The sequence below is a fragment of the Gorilla gorilla genome, chromosome 10 (assembly GCF_029281585.2).
Source record: "Gorilla gorilla gorilla isolate KB3781 chromosome 10, NHGRI_mGorGor1-v2.1_pri, whole genome shotgun sequence".
In the NCBI taxonomy this organism is placed as follows: domain Eukaryota; kingdom Metazoa; phylum Chordata; class Mammalia; order Primates; family Hominidae; genus Gorilla; species Gorilla gorilla.
The window spans coordinates 61,676,407-61,694,515 of record NC_073234.2 but is presented as its reverse complement, the minus strand read 5'-3'; the positions used below and the strand labels follow the sequence as shown (position 1 = coordinate 61,694,515).

Genomic DNA, 18,109 nt, shown 5'->3' with positions numbered 1-18,109 from the left:
AGTATATGGTTTTCTGTTCCTGCATTAGTTTGCTAAGGATGATTGCCTCCAGCTCCATTCATGTTCCCACAAAATATATGATCTCATTCTTTTTTTCTAGCTGCATAATATTCCATGGTGGACCTCTACCACACTTTCTTTATCTAATCTGTCATTGATGGGCATTTACATTGATTCCATGTTTTTGCTATTGTGAATAGTGCTGTGATGAACATTTGTGTGCATGTGTCTTTGTGGTAGATGATTTTATATTCCTCTGAGTATAAACCCAGTAATGAGATTGTTGGGTGAAATGGTAGTCCTGTTTTTAGCTCTTTGAGGAATTGCCACACTGTGGTTGAACTGATTTACACTCCCACCAACAGTGTATAAGTGTTCTCTTTTTCCCACAACCTTCTCAATATCTGTTATTTTTTGACTTTTTATTAATAGTCATTTTGACTGGTGTGAGATGGTACCTCATTGTGGTTTTGATGTGTATTTCTCTAGTGATCAGTGATATTGAGCTTTTTTCATATGTTTGTTGGCTGCATGTATGTCTTCTTTTGAGAAGTGTCTGTTCATGTCCTTTTCCCACTTTGTAATGGTGTTGTTTGTTTTTCCCTTGTAAATTTGTTTAAGTACCTTATAGTTGCTAGATATTAGACCTTTCTCAGATGCATAATTTGCAAATATTTTCTCCCATTGTGTAGGTTGTCTGTTTACTCTGTTGATAGTTTCTTTTGCTGTGCAGAAGCTCTTAAATTTAATTAGATCTCACTTGTCAATTTTCGCTTTCATTGTGATTGCTTTTGGTATCTTTGTCATGAAGTCTTTGTCTGTTTCCATGTCCAGGATAGTTTTGCCTAGGTTGTCTTCCAGGGTTTTTATAGTTTGGGGTTTTACATTTAAGTCTCTAATCCATCTTGTGTTGATTTTTGTATATGGTATAAAGAAGGGGTCCAGCTTCAGTCTTCTGCATATGGCCAGCCAGTTATCACAGCACCATTTATTGAATAGGGAGTCTTTTCCCCATTGCTTGTTTTTGTCAGCTTTGTTGAAGATTAGATGGTTGTAGATGTGCGGCCTTATTTCTGTGCTCTCCATTCTGTTTCATTGGTCTCTGTGCCTGTTTTTGTAACAGCACTATGCTGTTTTGGTTACTGTAGACTTGTAGTATAGTTTGAAGTGGGGCAGCATGATGCCTCCAGCTTTGTTCCTTTTGCTTAGGATTACCTTGGCTATTCAGGCTCTTTCTTGGTTCCAAATAAATTTTAAAATAGTTTTTTTCCTAGTTCTGTGAAGAATGTCATTGGTAGTTTGATAGGAATAGCATTGAATATGTAAATTGCTTTGGGCAACATAGCCATTTTAATGATATTGATTCTTCCTATCCATGAACATGGGATGGTTTTCCATTTGTGTCTTCTCTGATTTCTTTGAGCAGTGTTTTGTAATTCCCATTGTAGAGATCTTTCACCTTCCTGGTTAGCTGTATTCCTAGGTATTTCATTCTTTTTGTGGCAATTGTGAAGGGGATTGCCTTCCTGATTCGGCTGTTCACTTGGCTGTTGTTTGTGTATAGCAACGTTAGTGATTTTTGTATGTTGATTTTGTATACTGCAACTTTGCTGAAGTTGTTTATCAGCTGAAGGAGCTTTGAGCTGAGACTATGGGGTTTTCTAGATATAGAATCATGTGTCTGCATGCAGGGATAGTTTGACTTCCTCTCTTCCTATGTGAATGCCCTTTATTTCTTTCTCTTGCCTGACTTATCTAGTTAAAGTGTGATTATTATTATTAAATTATTTGAAAGTATCACTAAACATAGAAAGAGTATTATTAGACAATAATTCTATTTTAAGCTTATATGTACAAATGTTATTTATACTCTTTCAAAAATGTTTTATGCTGAAAAACCACAATACAGAAGTTTCTAACTTTAATTACCTGTGTGCTGCTTGAGAGCAAAAAAATATACTGGTCAGATTGTGGGTCTGAAAACAAAAAAAGAAGTTCTGTGGTATCTACTTCTCAAATTATTTAATTTAATGTGAGCTGAGAGCTTGTAAGGCAAATATTTCTGTCATAGACTTTACATACATCTAGACTGACAATGGCCTCAGGGACTTTGTACATTTGAATATAAAAGAAAAAAACTGTTTTTAAATGTTAGCTGCACTGACATGGAGACTTAATAAAAAGTGTGTTGCATTAAACACAATACAAGCAGAAAAAGAAATGTAAATAATGGAACAGCAATAAAACTCCATCTTTACACTTATGTGCTTATTTCCGATTATAGCATACATTCAAATTAAACCACAGACTAAATATATACCCAAGCTTACTTTTTAAAAGTGAAGTTAAATGCATTAAAAAAGAATGATAGACTTTACCTCCTTCTCTTTGAACTATGTGATAGAGATGGACATTGTGTAGGATACGTTCCAGATCTTGGTCTGTATAACCTTTATCATGCATATCATCCACTGAATCAGGGTAAATGACTTGATCCCGAAGACTTCCAAGAGACATATATGGCCTGTAAAACACCAAGCACACAAGAATCCTAGTGGAAAGTCATGATAACTTACTCAGTGTGACATCTTGGTAGTCTGAAAACATCAGTGAAGACTTTAAACACTACATTTCCAGGATGATATTTGTTACCTGGCGATGAGTACTTCTCCCTCAGGCACTGCTAAACAATACCGTTATGTTTACATAAAAACTTACTGACTCATGGACACAAGAAAAGCTTCTCCAAGAAATCATCTGACATTTTCTTTTTCTAAAAAATTCTATTTTATTTTATATTTTGTAGAGACAGGGTCTTGATATGTTTTCCCAGGCTAGTCTCAAACACCTGCCTCAAGTGATTCCTCCTAACTTGGCCTTCCAAAGCACTGGGATTACAGTTGTGAGCCATAGAACCCAGCCACATTTAACATTTTCAGCAGGGAAATACTGTATATACTTTGTTTCACTGTATTTGATAAAGATTGCTTCTGTAATTCATCTATAATTATTTGGGTGACATATTATACAATTTGGGTTTCGACCCAGCAATGTGAACAAACAAAACGAAAAAATTTAATTCATAGTAAGAAAAACACAAATTAAAACTACATTGAGTTTCTTACTAATCAGATTGGCAAAAATTCAACAACTTGGTAACTCACTCCACTGGCAGGCCTATGGGTAAAGGAATGTTCTCACACTACAGTGAAAATGCAGAATGGTACAACTCTTACAGAGGGGATTTGGCAAACTGACAGAGCATTTGCCCTTTGACCTCCTTCTGGGAATTCACTCTGAAAATATACTTCTAAAAATACAAAAAAAGATGCATGAGGTTATTCATTACAGCTTATTTGTAATAGCAAAATACTGAAATACAACGTAAATACCCATACGAAGAAGACAGAATAAACTATAGTACATCCACTATGCAGCTGTAATAAAAGGATGAGGAAGACCTCTATAAACTGATATAGAGTGATTTCCATGATATATTGCTAAGTTGAAAAGCAAAACGCAAAAGTAGACTTACAGCAGGGTTTCTCAACAACGGCACTTTGGCTTATTGAACCAGATAATTCTTTGTTGTCGAGGGCTACCCTGTGTACAGTAGGATGTTTAGCATTATGCCTGATGTCTACCCACTAGATGTCAGCAGCACCCCTTCCTGTAGTGAACAAAAATAATTGTCTCCAGATAATGCCAAATGTCCCTGGGGGACAAAATCTTCCCGGTTGAGAACCACTTCTATGTAAAAAGAAAGCAAAATGAAATATAGACATACCCATTTATATTTAAAAAAGGAAACACAGGAAGAGTAAACCTGAAACTAGTGAAGTTGGTTAGCTACAGGAGGTGGGAGGAACAAGGTGGAATGGATAGGCAGGAAAAGGCCTAAGTATCCTTTCTATTAATAAAGTTTTTACTTTTGGAATCCCTCAAAGTGTTACTATTCAATAAATAAATAAAATTAAACCAACAAGAATGAAGGAAGAAACCTTAAAATTGAATACAAATAGAAACAATTTAACTGAACAGTATGTCCAAAGGATAAAGTAACCACACAGCGAAGGGGATGGAGGTGGGGATGAATTAATCCATGTAATTTTTGAACTTGGCTATATAATTTCAGTCAAAGACAGAAAGAATCAGGTGGAAATTTTAAACTTTACTTGCAAGTTTATTTTTGCTAATGATATAGGGGTAGCAATTCTGAAACTATTTTATGTATATTGTAGGATTGGTTACGTAAGTAAATGGTTTGGTAATGTTAGGAGCAAGGGTTCTCACTGTGGAAGAAGAAAGATACAAACATGCTTCCACTGTGTGGAAGAAAGATACAAACATGCTAATATTATCCTTTCAGAAGCATACAACATCATTTCAGTAATGCAATAAATTCAATTGTGGACCCAAAAAGATCCATCTTAATCCAGACCCCCCCATATCTGTAAATGAAACCTTATTTAGGAACAGAGTCTTTGCAGATTTAATTAAGGTTCTTGAGATGAGATCATCCTGGATTAACCAGATGAGTCCTAAATCCAATAAATGCTCTTATCAAATGAGAAGAAACACAGGAAAGAAAAGAAAGCCACGTGAAGAAGGAGACAGAGATGGGAGTTATTGCCGCCACAAACGAAGGAATGCTTGGCACCACCAGAAGCTGGAAAAGAGGCAGGAAATAATTCTCCCCAAGAGCCTTCAGAGGGCGTGGATTGCCAATACTTTGACTTCAGGTGTTCAGGAATGCGAGAAAATAAATTTCTGTTGTTCAAACCGCCAAGTGTTTGGCAATTTGTAGCCCTTAGAAACTAATACAAGTAGTATTTCTGTAAAAAGTTTATAACCTGAATCACATCACGGAGAAACTATCAGACAAACCCAAATTGAGGTGTTCTCTTAAAAAAAAAAAGCAAGAGTCTTGCATTCTTTAAAAATATCAATGTCATATAAAATAAAGAAATGCTGAGAAACTCTTTCGAATAAAAGAAACCATAATAAATAGACATGGCAAATAAGTGCAGTGCATGACAATGGATTGGGAAAAACAAGTTGCTCTATAAAGTACAGTGTTATGACAATTGCTGAAATTTAAATATGGACTGTATTTTAGATACTAATATATAAATGTCAGATTTCCTGAATTTGATAAGTATACTGTAGTTACCTAAGAGAATATCCCTGTTCTTTGAAAATATACCCTAAATTAATTAGGGGTAAAGATGTATGATTACTGCAACTTGATTAAAAAATACAAGGTGTATATTGTGTGTGTATGCCTGGAGAGAGAACGAAAGAGAAGGAGAGGTTTTCAAATACAAAATGTGTTTTGTGGATGAATTATCTACCTATTTTCCCATGGTACACAAGCCATTAGGTTGAAGGATAGACAGCACAAGCTTATTTTATAATATATTTAATTATTATTTGAATTCAAAATGTTTATATTTTACTTGTACATGTGTATGTTCATATAAGAAGACTTTGCAATGAAATTATTACAAATATAAGGAATCTTTGGTCTGGGGTTTTTTTTTTTTTTTTTTTTGAGACGGAGTCTCGCTCTGTCGCCTAGGCTGGAGTGCAGTGGCGCCATCTCGGCTCACTGCAAGCTCCGCCTCCCGGGTTCACGCCATTCTCCTGCCTCAGCCTCCCGAGTAGCTGGGACTACAGGCGCCCGCCACCACGCCTGGCTAATTTTTTGTATTTTTAGTAGAGACGGGGTTTCACCATGTTAGCCAGGATGGCCTTGATCTCTTAACCTCGTGATCCTCCCGCCTCGGCCTTCCAAAGTACTGGGATTACAGGTGTGAGCCACCGCGCCCGTCCTGGTCATGTTTTTAAATTGAGATATGGTTCACATATCATAAAATTCACCCTTTTAAAGCACACAATTCAGTGGTTTTTAGTGTATTCGCAAGGTTATGTGAACATCACGACTAATTCCAGATCATTTTCTTCACTCCAGAAAAAAATCTCATACCCAATAGCAGGCATTTCCTATTCCTCCTTCCTCTCAACCCCTGGAAACAATTAATCTACTTTCTGTCTCCATGGATTTGCCTGTTGTGGACATCTCAAACATATGGAACCATACAGTGTGCGGTCCTTTGCGATTGCCTTCTTTCCATTAGTATAATGTTTTCAGGTTCATCCATGCTGTAGCATGTAACAGTTCCTTTTTTTGGCTGAATAATATTTCACTATAGGCCATATTTGATTAATCCACTCATCAGTTGATGGATATTTTAGTTGTTTTCACTTTTTTGTGTTATGAATAATGGATATATGCCAAAGAATGAAAATACTGAAGCATATAATTTTTAGAGAAATTGCCAGACTGTTTTTCTGAAGTGGCTATACCATTTCTGGTCACATTTCTTGTATCGTATCTCTCTCTAAGGTTTTCCCTCCTGCCCTGTTCTTTATTTTTCCCTCTCCAGTCTAACTATATTAAAAAAAAGGACACATAGTTATTTGTTTGTGTAGATTGTTGTAAGCACTCATACAATATGACATTATCTTAAATTAATATCAAATAATAATAGCATAAAATAGAAATTAGTCATCAGAGCCAATGAGCAGTTTTAATTAGATACTCTGAGACTACTCAGAAGAAGAAATAACATAGAATCTCAGGAGAGAGTTCTTTTACTGCCTTCCAAGGTGACATCAGCTCCAATTTAATATAAATCGGAAGCACAGATGTTCTCCCCCCGTAGCATAAAACCCCTATGTAATTAGGTCCAAAGAGTAGCCATGACACAATACACAACTGAGACCACAGTGATAAAAATACATCAGTGCATTCATTTCACAAGTGTTTCTACAGGATTCTACCAGAAAACTTGATTAATTGGCAATATTTGATGATGAAATTTGGTTTTATATCTATATTTCAGAAAAGGCAGGCACTATAAAATCATGATTGTGATAAATGGTTTTGGAGAAATGATTCTGGGGAATCATTGTAATATCATTCAAATTCCAAGCTAGAGGTACCTCATTTGTAAAATAACTTATTTTAATGATTTCATTTGTTATGAGTACTAAATGAAGCAGTGGGTTTTTATGAAGCTAAGTGAAGCAATGTACTCAGATCACTTATTATAGTACAGACACATGGTAGACAATAAATGACATTATGAAGACAAAGAAGTCCATTTCTACTTATGCTTATGCTCTCTACTTAAGCAAAAATGTAACATCTTAAAAAAGAATGAATAAAAAAGATTTCTATTTAGCCAGACAAGAGACTGGTGGTTTTTATTCCATAGTAAATTTTTATTGTTCTTGACATGATTAAGAATTAAGTACCTAGATACGTAGATTTTAGATTATATTCTGTTAAGTACTCATGAGAATACCTCGTTCACCTAGAAGCATTTTAAAAAAATACTTGGAACACCATGTATTAATAGTTTACTGGAGCAATTTATGGGGCCTCGAAAGTATCAAAATGTCCCAGGATGCCAAGTGTTTTCTTTGTAACAGGAATTTGGAGAAGCAAAACTGTGTAATTTCTTCAAAAGTCTAGTTTAATACTATTTTTAATTTCCTTAGGCCTTTTGAAATCAGACAATTTTCTTTAATGAACAGATATGGACATTTTTCTCATAAGGGATTTTAATTATAAGGCAAAGCAAAATAATTAAATTATGGTTTTGCAATGCTTAATTTCTGATTGAATTTATAAAAGCCTAATAATATCTTAAATATATACTCCTGTAATTAAAAAAATCAAACCAAAACAAAAAAAAAGAAAAAAAAATTAGCTACCTTTTAAAAAATTTAATCAGGACAAGATTTCAATAAAATACCAAGTCATAATATAATGCTAAAAGAACTGCAAATGTGCCCACCTTATTTGCTATCTGAGTATCTGAGGTTTTTTTTTTTTTTTTTTTGAGCTAGAGTCTTGCTCTGTTGCCCAGGCTGGAGTGCAGTGGCTCAATCTCGGTGGCTCACTGCAAGCTCCACCTCCCGGGTTCTCGCCGTTCTCTTGTCAGCCTCCCAAGTAGCTGGGACTACAGGCGCCTTTCCCCACGCCTGGCTAATTTTTTGTATTTTTAGTAGAGACGGGGTTTTACCGTGTTAGCCAGGATGGTCTTGATCTCCTGACCTCGTGTTCCGCCCACCTCGGTCTCCCAAAGTGCTGGGATTACAGGCGTGAGCCATCGCACCCAGCCCTATCTGAGCTATTGTTATTTAAATGATGTAACGATGTATAAAAATTGCTCACTTTGAAAACTGATGTGAATGAGAATGTTGATGAATATGTATAAAAGTATTCATAAGCTTATATATTTATTGAGGACTAATCAAATATTGCTTTATTAAAGTTCAATTTTTTGTCAATTATTGTTTTATGATCATGTGAAATGGTAAAAATAACACATTCTATATATGTTTGATGTACATAGCAACTAACGCCACTTAGGTTTTTATTAAAATAATGATTTAAAAATATTATTATAATGTTAAAGCCACCACTGAATTCTCTGGAAAGACTGTGTCAAGAAAATTCGGGATGACATTTACTCAATTTGAAAGCACAAGGAAATGGAGGACCCTATAGCCAATGTTTATATAATTAGTTTGCATGTGATTCTCTTTCCAGATCAAAGTTCTGGAATTTAACATTTTGAGTCAGTTCAAGTTTCTGTAGTCCTACCAAAGTTATACATAATAGATAAGCACTCAAAGTACCCTTTACTAAACTTTCCTTTCTAGATACATAGACCTATTCAGATAATCTTCTAAATATTTCAGATAGATCAATTACCATGTTAGAATGTTACTGGCTCACTTGCTCTGGCTCATTATAAAGGAGATCATGCAACATATCTAACATAAGCAACAAAAGAAATGGTCAGATTGCTCTTAATTAGTAGCTATCAAAAAAGAAACATTAACTAGTTTTAATTTACTTTCTATAAGTAAAACCCAGAATCATCTCTATATGTTATGGAAAAGATAGCAAAATAAATCCATAGGTGTCACAGATCATTTAACAAATAATCCTTATTTAAACAATTATAATAATTATAATAATTGTTTTTTCTTGGGAATCTACAATTCTTTCAAATGTATATATAGTTAAAATTCAATTATAATAGTAAAATTATTTGAGATAAAATTCATTCCCCATGATTATGGCTTTTTATAGTTTTGTTACTAATGTCTCAAGGTGCTTTTATACTTTGCATTATATTCCCACTTTTCTGCATTAACATCTAAGTAATCTGACAGTGATTTTTTTTTTTTGGTAAAATGTATTGATGTTTGTTAGAGTTACTTTTTTATTATTCTCTAAGACAAAGCTAGAAAGAACAGGAAAGCATTGAGAAGTGTTAGCTGTACCTATGTGCTTGGAGCTTCTGAATGACACCAAATTCTAAATATTTCCTAAATTGAGAGCAAAAAACCAATTCAAATCCAGAGGAGAAAAAAAAGTGTAACGTGAAAGACCTATATGCATAGAAAACAAATTTTTAAAGTAATCATATAAAATTTAATTGGAACAATATTGATAAAAATTTTGCAGCAATGTTAACTGTATTTAAGGCATGAGATGTGTTAAGTTTAAGAATAATGTACCACTAAGTACTGCTGTATTGTCGTAGCAATAAGAAGTTAGCAATCTGAAAGGCATAAAATTTAGCTATCAATAATTCATATAACTATACATGCTGGAACCAATCATGGCATCAGGGTTTTTCATGCATAGAAAGAACTAGATTTGAGTCATTTATAGTATTCTTAAAAAATGTGTGATAATAAGAAGAAATATTCAAGTGAAAACAGATATTTACTATTACTGAAATTATATCTTTTGGATAAGATATTTCTAGATTCCAAAACAGAGATGAGAATAGCCTCTTAAGAGCAGGGATAAGGTTTATTTCTAAGTAATAAAAATAATATTAGGTCAGGTGCAGTGGCTCACGTCTGTAATCCCCGTACTTTGGGAGGCCAAGCTGGGTGAATCACCTGAGGTCAGAAGTTTGAGACCAGCCTGCTCAACATGGTGAAACCCCATCTCTACTAAAAATGCAAAAATTAGCCAGGTGTGGTGGCACACACCTGTAATCCCAGCTACTTGGGAGGCTGAGGCACAAGAATCTCTTGAACCCTGGAGACAGAGGTTGCAGTGAGCCAAGATTCTGTCACTGCACTCCAGCCTGGGCAATAGAGTGAGACACTGTCTCAATAAGTAAATAAATAAATATATTATTAGTGGGAGAATTAAAGTATTGCTAAGCTGTTAAAAATGCAAATTTCTCTAAAAGTCAACTTTAAGAGTATTTATCATTATATCAGATTACCATTTAAATTGCTGATATTTGACCTATAAAAATTGCAGTTCCATATGGTTTAATGTAATAGTACTCATAAAATGAGAAAAACTTTTGAGTGAGAAGGGAGTTTTTTTAATTATTACTTTTATAAATGAGCCCTTAGAAAAGTTAAAGATTTTAAAAGGTATCTTTAGAATTCTTCCAAGCCATAGAAAGCTATAGAAAATTGTGTTTACATTTATAGATCTCTTTAAAAGAGATTTAAAAAAACTGAACTGTACCAACTACTGCACAGGAGGAACTAAAATGTACAACTTCAGTTTCTGTCAACTGACTGCCCAAAGATATTTATACAAAGATTACTTGGCTGTAAGTCTAACAGTCAGAAAGCAAGGAATAGAAGTCAATTTGCTACAGCAATGCTACTAAGCCTTCCTTGTGGTTAAAATAATTTTCTAAAAAAGGACATGTTAAATGACAGATATTTATCCCCGTCATAAAGAGAATTTTGTAACATACCTACTGCAAGCAGCAAAATAAATAGATTGCTCATAATTAGTGTAAGGTACCAGATTGACTTGGCAGTAGAAACCAAATTTGTGGAGATGTTCATTCATTCATTCAATCACTTATCAGATATTTATTGCACAATTACAATATATTTACTAGGATCCTACCAGTGCTGTACAGAGACATGTGGTTGCCTTTTCTAGCTTTTAATCTATAAACGTTTGTTCAACAGTGACTCAACAACGGCAAAGTCTGTTCCAGTACAACCCCTACTCCCGAAGCCAGATTTCTTTGCTTTGAGGGCAGCAGGACAACAGATATGTAAACTACATACACATTGGCACAGTACATAGGTATAGAGTTCTGTGAGGAGCTCTGGATTAAGCCACATCACATTCCTCCTTTATTCCAGTGGCTTTTATAGACCCATATTCCACTCAGGCAGTGGCCTGCTAGTCTGCCTCTTTCTTAAATAAACACACTCCTTGTCCTCAAGAGGTGCACCGTGTTTGCCTTTTGGCAGCTAGATATTCATTAAGAATTGACAGGTCCAAAAGCTAGAGACCTATAGGAAAATTGAGATTAAGATATTTAAAACAGCATACCCCAGATTCTTGCTTAGATCATTTTCCAGACCACATCCTCATTTTTAAAATCCGAGATCTTGGATAAAAAGAAAAAAAGCAAGGATCTCACTGAGAATACTTTAACAGCACCCTTTCTGTCCTCCATGGAGAAAAGAGGCAAATCAGTTCTTCTGACCTGATCTCATATGCTTTCTAGTTAATAGCCATCATCTGGTTTTATATGTGTGGGTTAAACAATGTTGATATATAACACAGAGTTCCCTGATCCCTACAAAGAAGAAATCTTAGATTTGGAAGTCATTCATATAGAAACAATAGAAAATGGAACTTCACAGCTTTTATTTTTTTGGTTTATTTTTATTTTTATTCTTTTGAGATAGCATCTCACTCTGTTGCCCAGGCCAGAGTGCAGTGGTGCAATCATGGCTCACTGCAGCTTCAACTTCCCAGACTCAAGCAGCCCTCCCACCTCAGTCTCTTAAGTAGCTGGGACTACAGGCAAGTACCACCATATCCAGCTACTTTTTTGTTATTTGTATTGACAGGGTCCCCCTATGTTGCCAGGGCTAACCTTAAACTCCTGGCCTCAAGTGATTATCCAACCTCAGCCTCCTAAAGTGCTGGGATTACAGTCATGAGCCACCAGGCCCAGCCCAGAACTTCATATTTTAAAATATCCATAAAGCTTATTTGGTGCAAGTACTTCTTATTGCACAGGGCAGTTGTGCCAATGTTGGTATTATCGTCCTTCAAGCCCTTTCTGCAGAACTTCTGAAATAAAACACTGTCTTCACTGTTGCAAGAGACAATCTCTTCTTTTGATGACATAAAGGGTAAGTCATGATCTTTTTATGCCATAATGCATCCTGAAAATTAAGGTTTGCTTGTTTCATATCTCAACAAGAGTTCTGATTTAAAATTAAGGGACTATTTTTGAAAAATTCTTTAAAATTTTATGGAGAAATGAATTTTAGAAGAATAGGAAAGAGTAGAGAATATAATTTAATTTGAAAATGAATTGAACACCAATACATTTTTAAAAATTTCACTTTCATATGAGAATATAGCTTCCTTCACCTTAACATATCTGAATGATGGCCAAGTACCTATGCTAAAATGTATGTTAAAATTGACTTAATTGCCCTGTACATCGAGGATTATGAGGACCTCTGCCTCCAAACCACAGCTTGATATTAGTACAGATCAGCACACCAAGAAAACAACCTTAGCTGGTGATACTTGCAAGGTCAGGATAAAGAGTAGTAATTTTTCATACACATACCCCTGTTGATACCAATAAGGCAAAATGACTTTAGGGTAAGGCACATCTGAGTTCAAATTCTAGCTCCAGCATTTATCCACTGGAGGACTTAAACCTCTTTAAGTTTTCTTACAAAATAGGGATACTAATACCAACTTTATAGGTTGTCATACAGAAAAATAAGAAACTTATATATGTAGAGTTGTGACCAGCACACACTAATTCTTTGACATATTGTTAATTACAAAAAAATAACAATACCCTAGAGATGCTCAATCCTGGTTCAGGATGCCTAGGACCCATCAGTTATCTCAAGAGGTCACAACATTCTCAGGATAAAATCAATTTTAATGCATATAATTTTTTTAAAACACACACACTATATCACTAAAAGGAAGAAGTGGAAATGCCATCAAAGAAAATATAGATATCAGTTAAAGATACCAAAGAAAACATAAATATACTAGTACTTGTAAAGGCTGAGATTTCATGTCATAAGCTCTTCTTCCTTAGAAAAACAGTTGAAGAATACAATGGCCAGGTAGAGTGGCTCACGCGTTTAATCCCAGCACTTTGGGAGGCCAAGGTGGATGGATCACTTGAGGCCAGGAGTTCGAGACCGGCCTGGCCAACGTGATGAAACCCCGACTCTACTAAAAATACAAAAATTCTCTGGGTTTGGTGGTGGGCGCCTGTAATCCCAGTTACTTGGGAAGCTGAGGTGGGATAATCACTTGAGGCCAGGAGTTCAAGATTAGCCCTGGCAAGGTAGGAAAACCCTGTCAATACAAATAATAAAAAATTAGCCGTGCATGGTGGTACCATGGTGAACCCAGGAGGCAGAGGCTGCAGTGAGCCAAGATTGTGCCACTGCACTCCAGCCTGGGTGACAGAGTGACACTCGGTTTCAAAAAAAGAAAAAGAAAAAAGAAGATAGTTGAAGATACAGATATTTTTGAAAAGTGAAGACAAATTATAAAGAATGATATTTTGTTATTCCTCAGAAAGTTGGGAAAGTAATACAGACTGTGTTATGATTATCTGAGAAAATATTTAAGATCAAAAACAGTAGGATTTTTTTCATATAAGGTGCTTAAATGTGATAACCTTATTAATCTGAAAATGAGAGGCAGTGAGTACAGAAGATTTGTATTCAAAGACTTGGTATAGTCTAACTGTGGCTTTGAAATTCCATATAACACTAAGTAAAGTCTGTAGTCCCTTTGAAATTCAATTTAATTACTTAAACATACTCTATTTAGCATAACTTATACAGAACATAATTAATATGTATTATTCATGCATAACAAGATAGAAATAAAGTTATTATCTATATTTAATTTCCTGTACAATCTAATTAGTGATGTTACCATTCCTGCTTACAATCAAATTTAAGACTTTTATGTTGCATTTAATTTTAAAATGTGATTCATAACTTTATTTATTAAGTAGTATTTATATTTAATCTAGGAGATTAAGTAACATGGTACTTGTGCACACAACCCTGTGAATGAAGTAGTAGTTAATAGTTAGAAATAAACAAATATTGAGCTGATAAGTAAAATGTTACTCATAATTTCAGAATATCTTCTGAAAACAGGAAACAAAAAATAATGAGTGTTGTGGAAGCAAGCTACCGTCATCTTTTATTATGCTTTTTGAGAAGTAATTTAACATATAAATTTGTGTCACTTACTTATAGAGAGCAGATTGAGCTCCTTAGCTAGAGACTGGGAAAATGGCAAACATCCAAATTACTAAAAAACCTTAAAAAATTAAATCAAAGAACTTCAGCTAAAAGAAACAGTGCAGCAACGAGTAAGGACCGAGAGGATGAGCACTATCATTTCCAGTATGTACTGATGACTTCTTATGAGTGGGGATGAGTCTAAGAAATGCTTTCTTTTCTCAGCATCGTGTGTTAGAGGAGAGTAGGAAAGAACATTATGCTATCCAGAAGTGTCCAAAAAACAAAAACCTCTGCTTACTTGAATCTGTGGTATTTCTTACCTATTTAGAAATTGGAGAAACTGATGCAATCCATGGCAACTGTTCAAATCCTGAGTTACTTTCAAAACTCAGGTCAAATGACACACTGTTCTATTTTTTCCTCATTTTGAACATCCATAGCATTTCTTGCCTTTCTTGAGGCACTTATTTCTGGTTTTTATTTCCGTTAGTTGAATGTTTTTATTTATAACTAAATGATACATAAACATCATAATAGGATTATATGCTAATTATTGTCTATCTTAAAAAGACTAAATGAAAAAAAATTATCTCTCTGACATGAAACACAATACTCCAGCTATTTCTCCCTTTTTTTCTTTTTCTTTCTTTAAAAAAAGTATTTGATCAGATTTAATTCTATACTTATATATAATCCTTCTTTCACTTTCTGAACCTTTTGTTTCTCAGACTCCAAAGTCATGGATGGGCAGAAGTTTATACAAGTTACCTTTTTGTACACCATTGTGGGAAGCCTGAATCTATGTCAGATCTTGTGGGCCTTAGTATTTGGGCCTGCATAGTAAGTTTGAATAGTAAGAAAATTACGATTAAAATTTCTTTTTCAAGATATTTCTGCCAAGGAAGCGTAGGTAGTAAGAGCATACGTGTTAGAATTACATGATGGGTTGGTGCCCAGGGTGGAACTGGTTCCAGGACCCCAGAAAACACCAAAATCCACAGATGCCTTTATATAAAATGGCCACAGTATTTGCATATAACCGACACACATCCCCCTATATACTTTAAATCATCTTTAGATTACTTGTAATACCTAACACAATACAAATACTATGCATTGGTTTCTTGTTTGTATGATTTTTTATGGTTATGTTGTTGTTTTTAGTGTTTATTTTAAAAATATTTTTTATTCATGGTGAGTTGAATCCAAGGTTGTGGAAGCTGCAGATACAGAGGCCCAACTGTAATGTGATGTATGCAAATGATCTTCTAGAGTATTATTTTTAAAAACTAGTACAAAAGAAAGCAAGATTTTACTCTGAGCAAAATATATTTTGTCAGCAAATATCTATTATCATCTGTCTTTCTTCCTTCCCTCCCTTCCTCTGTTGCTTCTCTCCCACTCTCTCTCTACCCCCAACTCCCACTAAATATTCCAATTTATTATTTTGATGATTGTTAGCATACTATAAAATTTTGTTAGCAGGTGAACAAAATAAACAAGTAAAAGGGTGGGTTTAGGGGTTTTCATGGATGAAGACAGAAACTTATCAGGAGATTAGGAAGTAACAAATAGGCCATAAATTAGTGGATTTGTGAAAGTGAGAGCAGGGGATCACAAATCTCTCCTTAGGGACTTGGAAAGACAGATAAACTGCAACAAGAATTGACAGAAGAAATTCAGGATCTATGTCCAAATGAAAGACTTTTCCTGAGGTCAGGATGGCTAATATAGGAGAGAGCAGTGAGTTTCAATCATCAGCTTAAGGAGTACATTCACATGGCTCAGAAACTCAAACAGCCTAAAATTTCCAGAATACTGTTTTAAAGTATTACCTGAGCAATACTAAGCATTTTAACATACACCATTCCATAGATTTAGAATGGTTAATCTATATTTTGATGAAACATTTCTTTCCAAAAACGTATCTGATGCTCCACTAATGATCATATGTCATCATTAATGAAGATAGGATAAAGGGAAGCTGTTCTGAAACTAATTTATCTACCAACATTTTTTTGTGTGTGTATTCTTGAACTGAAGCTGAGATTTTCTTTTATCTGGTTCTCATTATCAACACTGCTAAAGTACTAGATAACACTAGCTGGGAAAAAATTGAGGTGGTTTCATAATTTATTAGGAATTCAGCTTTCCAAGCTTATGAACTGAGCTATAGCAGCATTCTTTGTGAAGATTTGGTGAAAAAAATAAATGGCCTAATACAGTTAATTATAATTTTTCCTTAGTGGTTCACTTCTTTCTTCCGTATATTACATGACATCATTATAAATCCACTTTTACAAAATATACTCTATTTTTCTCCCATGCAAGTAACAATTAATGTACATTCTGATCAATCCATAAAGAGATTCATCCTCTACCCAGAAGTCTTTCAATCACAAAAAGTGAATACAGGGGGATTATTGTAAAGCTCTGTCTTATGACTTGTGAAGTTCATACATAAGTGTCAATTCTATATTGAAATTTCATTTTTTTGCTGCTAAGCTAGTAGTTAACATGTTTGATTATTATGAATTAATACAATAAATTAGATTATATATACATTTTTTGAGGTGGAGTTTTGCTCTTTTTGCCCGGGCTGGAGTGCAGTGGCGCGATCTCAGCTCACCGCGACCTCCGTCTCCCAGGTTCAAGAAATTCTCCTTCCTCAGCCTCTTGAGTAGCTGGGATTACAGGCACGCACCACCATACCCGGCTAATTTTGTATTCTTAGTAAAGACGGGGTTTCTCCATGTTGGTCAGGCTGGTCTCAAACTCCTGACCTCAGGTGATCCGCCCGCCTCAGCCTCCCAAAGTGCTGGGATTACAGGCGTGAGCCACCCCACCCAGCCAGATTATATTTACTAATGAGAATATCATAAGGCAGTTACCTACCAACAAATATTTTGAAATAGGTTGCATAGCAGCTTTCTTTTACATCATAAAAACATGTAAGATTATTTTTTAAATTTACTCGAAAAAATAGCTTTTAGAATGTAAGAAACACTACATTTAGACTCTCAGTTTACATATGGATTTAAATAAACTCTATGGTTTTTGCAAGGATAATGGTCCTATAAAACTTCTAACATATACCCAAATGTTCATGTTTCTAAAAGCCATATAATCAAGGTAAATGACTTTTAACAGTAATTATTAAAATACATTTTAGCCTGAAAAATAGAGTTCTCATTGTTATTTTTCTCCTTAACTGGATTGCAGTTGGTTTTTTTGCTTAAGCAACAGTAAATTTCATAACTAAGAAAAAGTTTCCTAGTGATTTTTGTTTGTTGCAAAGTAACATAGTCAAGTATCTCTGCAGGCAAAGGCTAGAATTTCTTCACTTTCTTATTCTCTAGAAATGTTTTACATTGTTCTGGTCAAAGTTATATTCAACAACTGTAGCTAAAAATATAAAATGTATTTATGTGATTTTACTTGCATCAAGAGAATAGAATTCTATAATAGAAAATTTTCTTCATAATTCTATGCCTTCTAACCTAAATAAAAAAGTAAAATCAACCTACTAAACACATTAATGTCTAAAACAGAAACTTTTGGCAGTATAATTTAGCTTTCAGAATCAGAATGTTTCCCAAAGGAATTGAAAGCATAGACAGAAAGGGACAATGCTTCTGGTGTCACAAAATGTTATCTATTTTGTGTTAAACACAAATATCTATGTCATTGCTCATGTCCAGCATTTTCAGCCAATGCAGTTCTTCATTCTCCTACATTCCAGGCAGCTTCTTAC

At 34.6% G+C, this 18,109-nt stretch overlaps 1 protein-coding gene across 3 annotated transcripts in view; it reads right to left on the bottom strand.

Moving 5' to 3' along the window:
• The window catches only part of ABCD2 (ATP binding cassette subfamily D member 2), a 74,880-nt gene that overhangs the window by 36,800 nt on the left and 19,971 nt on the right, over window positions 1–18,109 (bottom strand). For all 3 annotated transcript variants that reach the window (XM_019037827.4, XM_055356944.2, XM_055356946.2), the window contains exon 7: window positions 2,379–2,524. In XM_019037827.4, coding sequence (XP_018893372.1) covers window positions 2,379–2,524 — 146 coding nt within the window. The remainder of the gene's footprint in view (window positions 1–2,378; window positions 2,525–18,109) is intronic.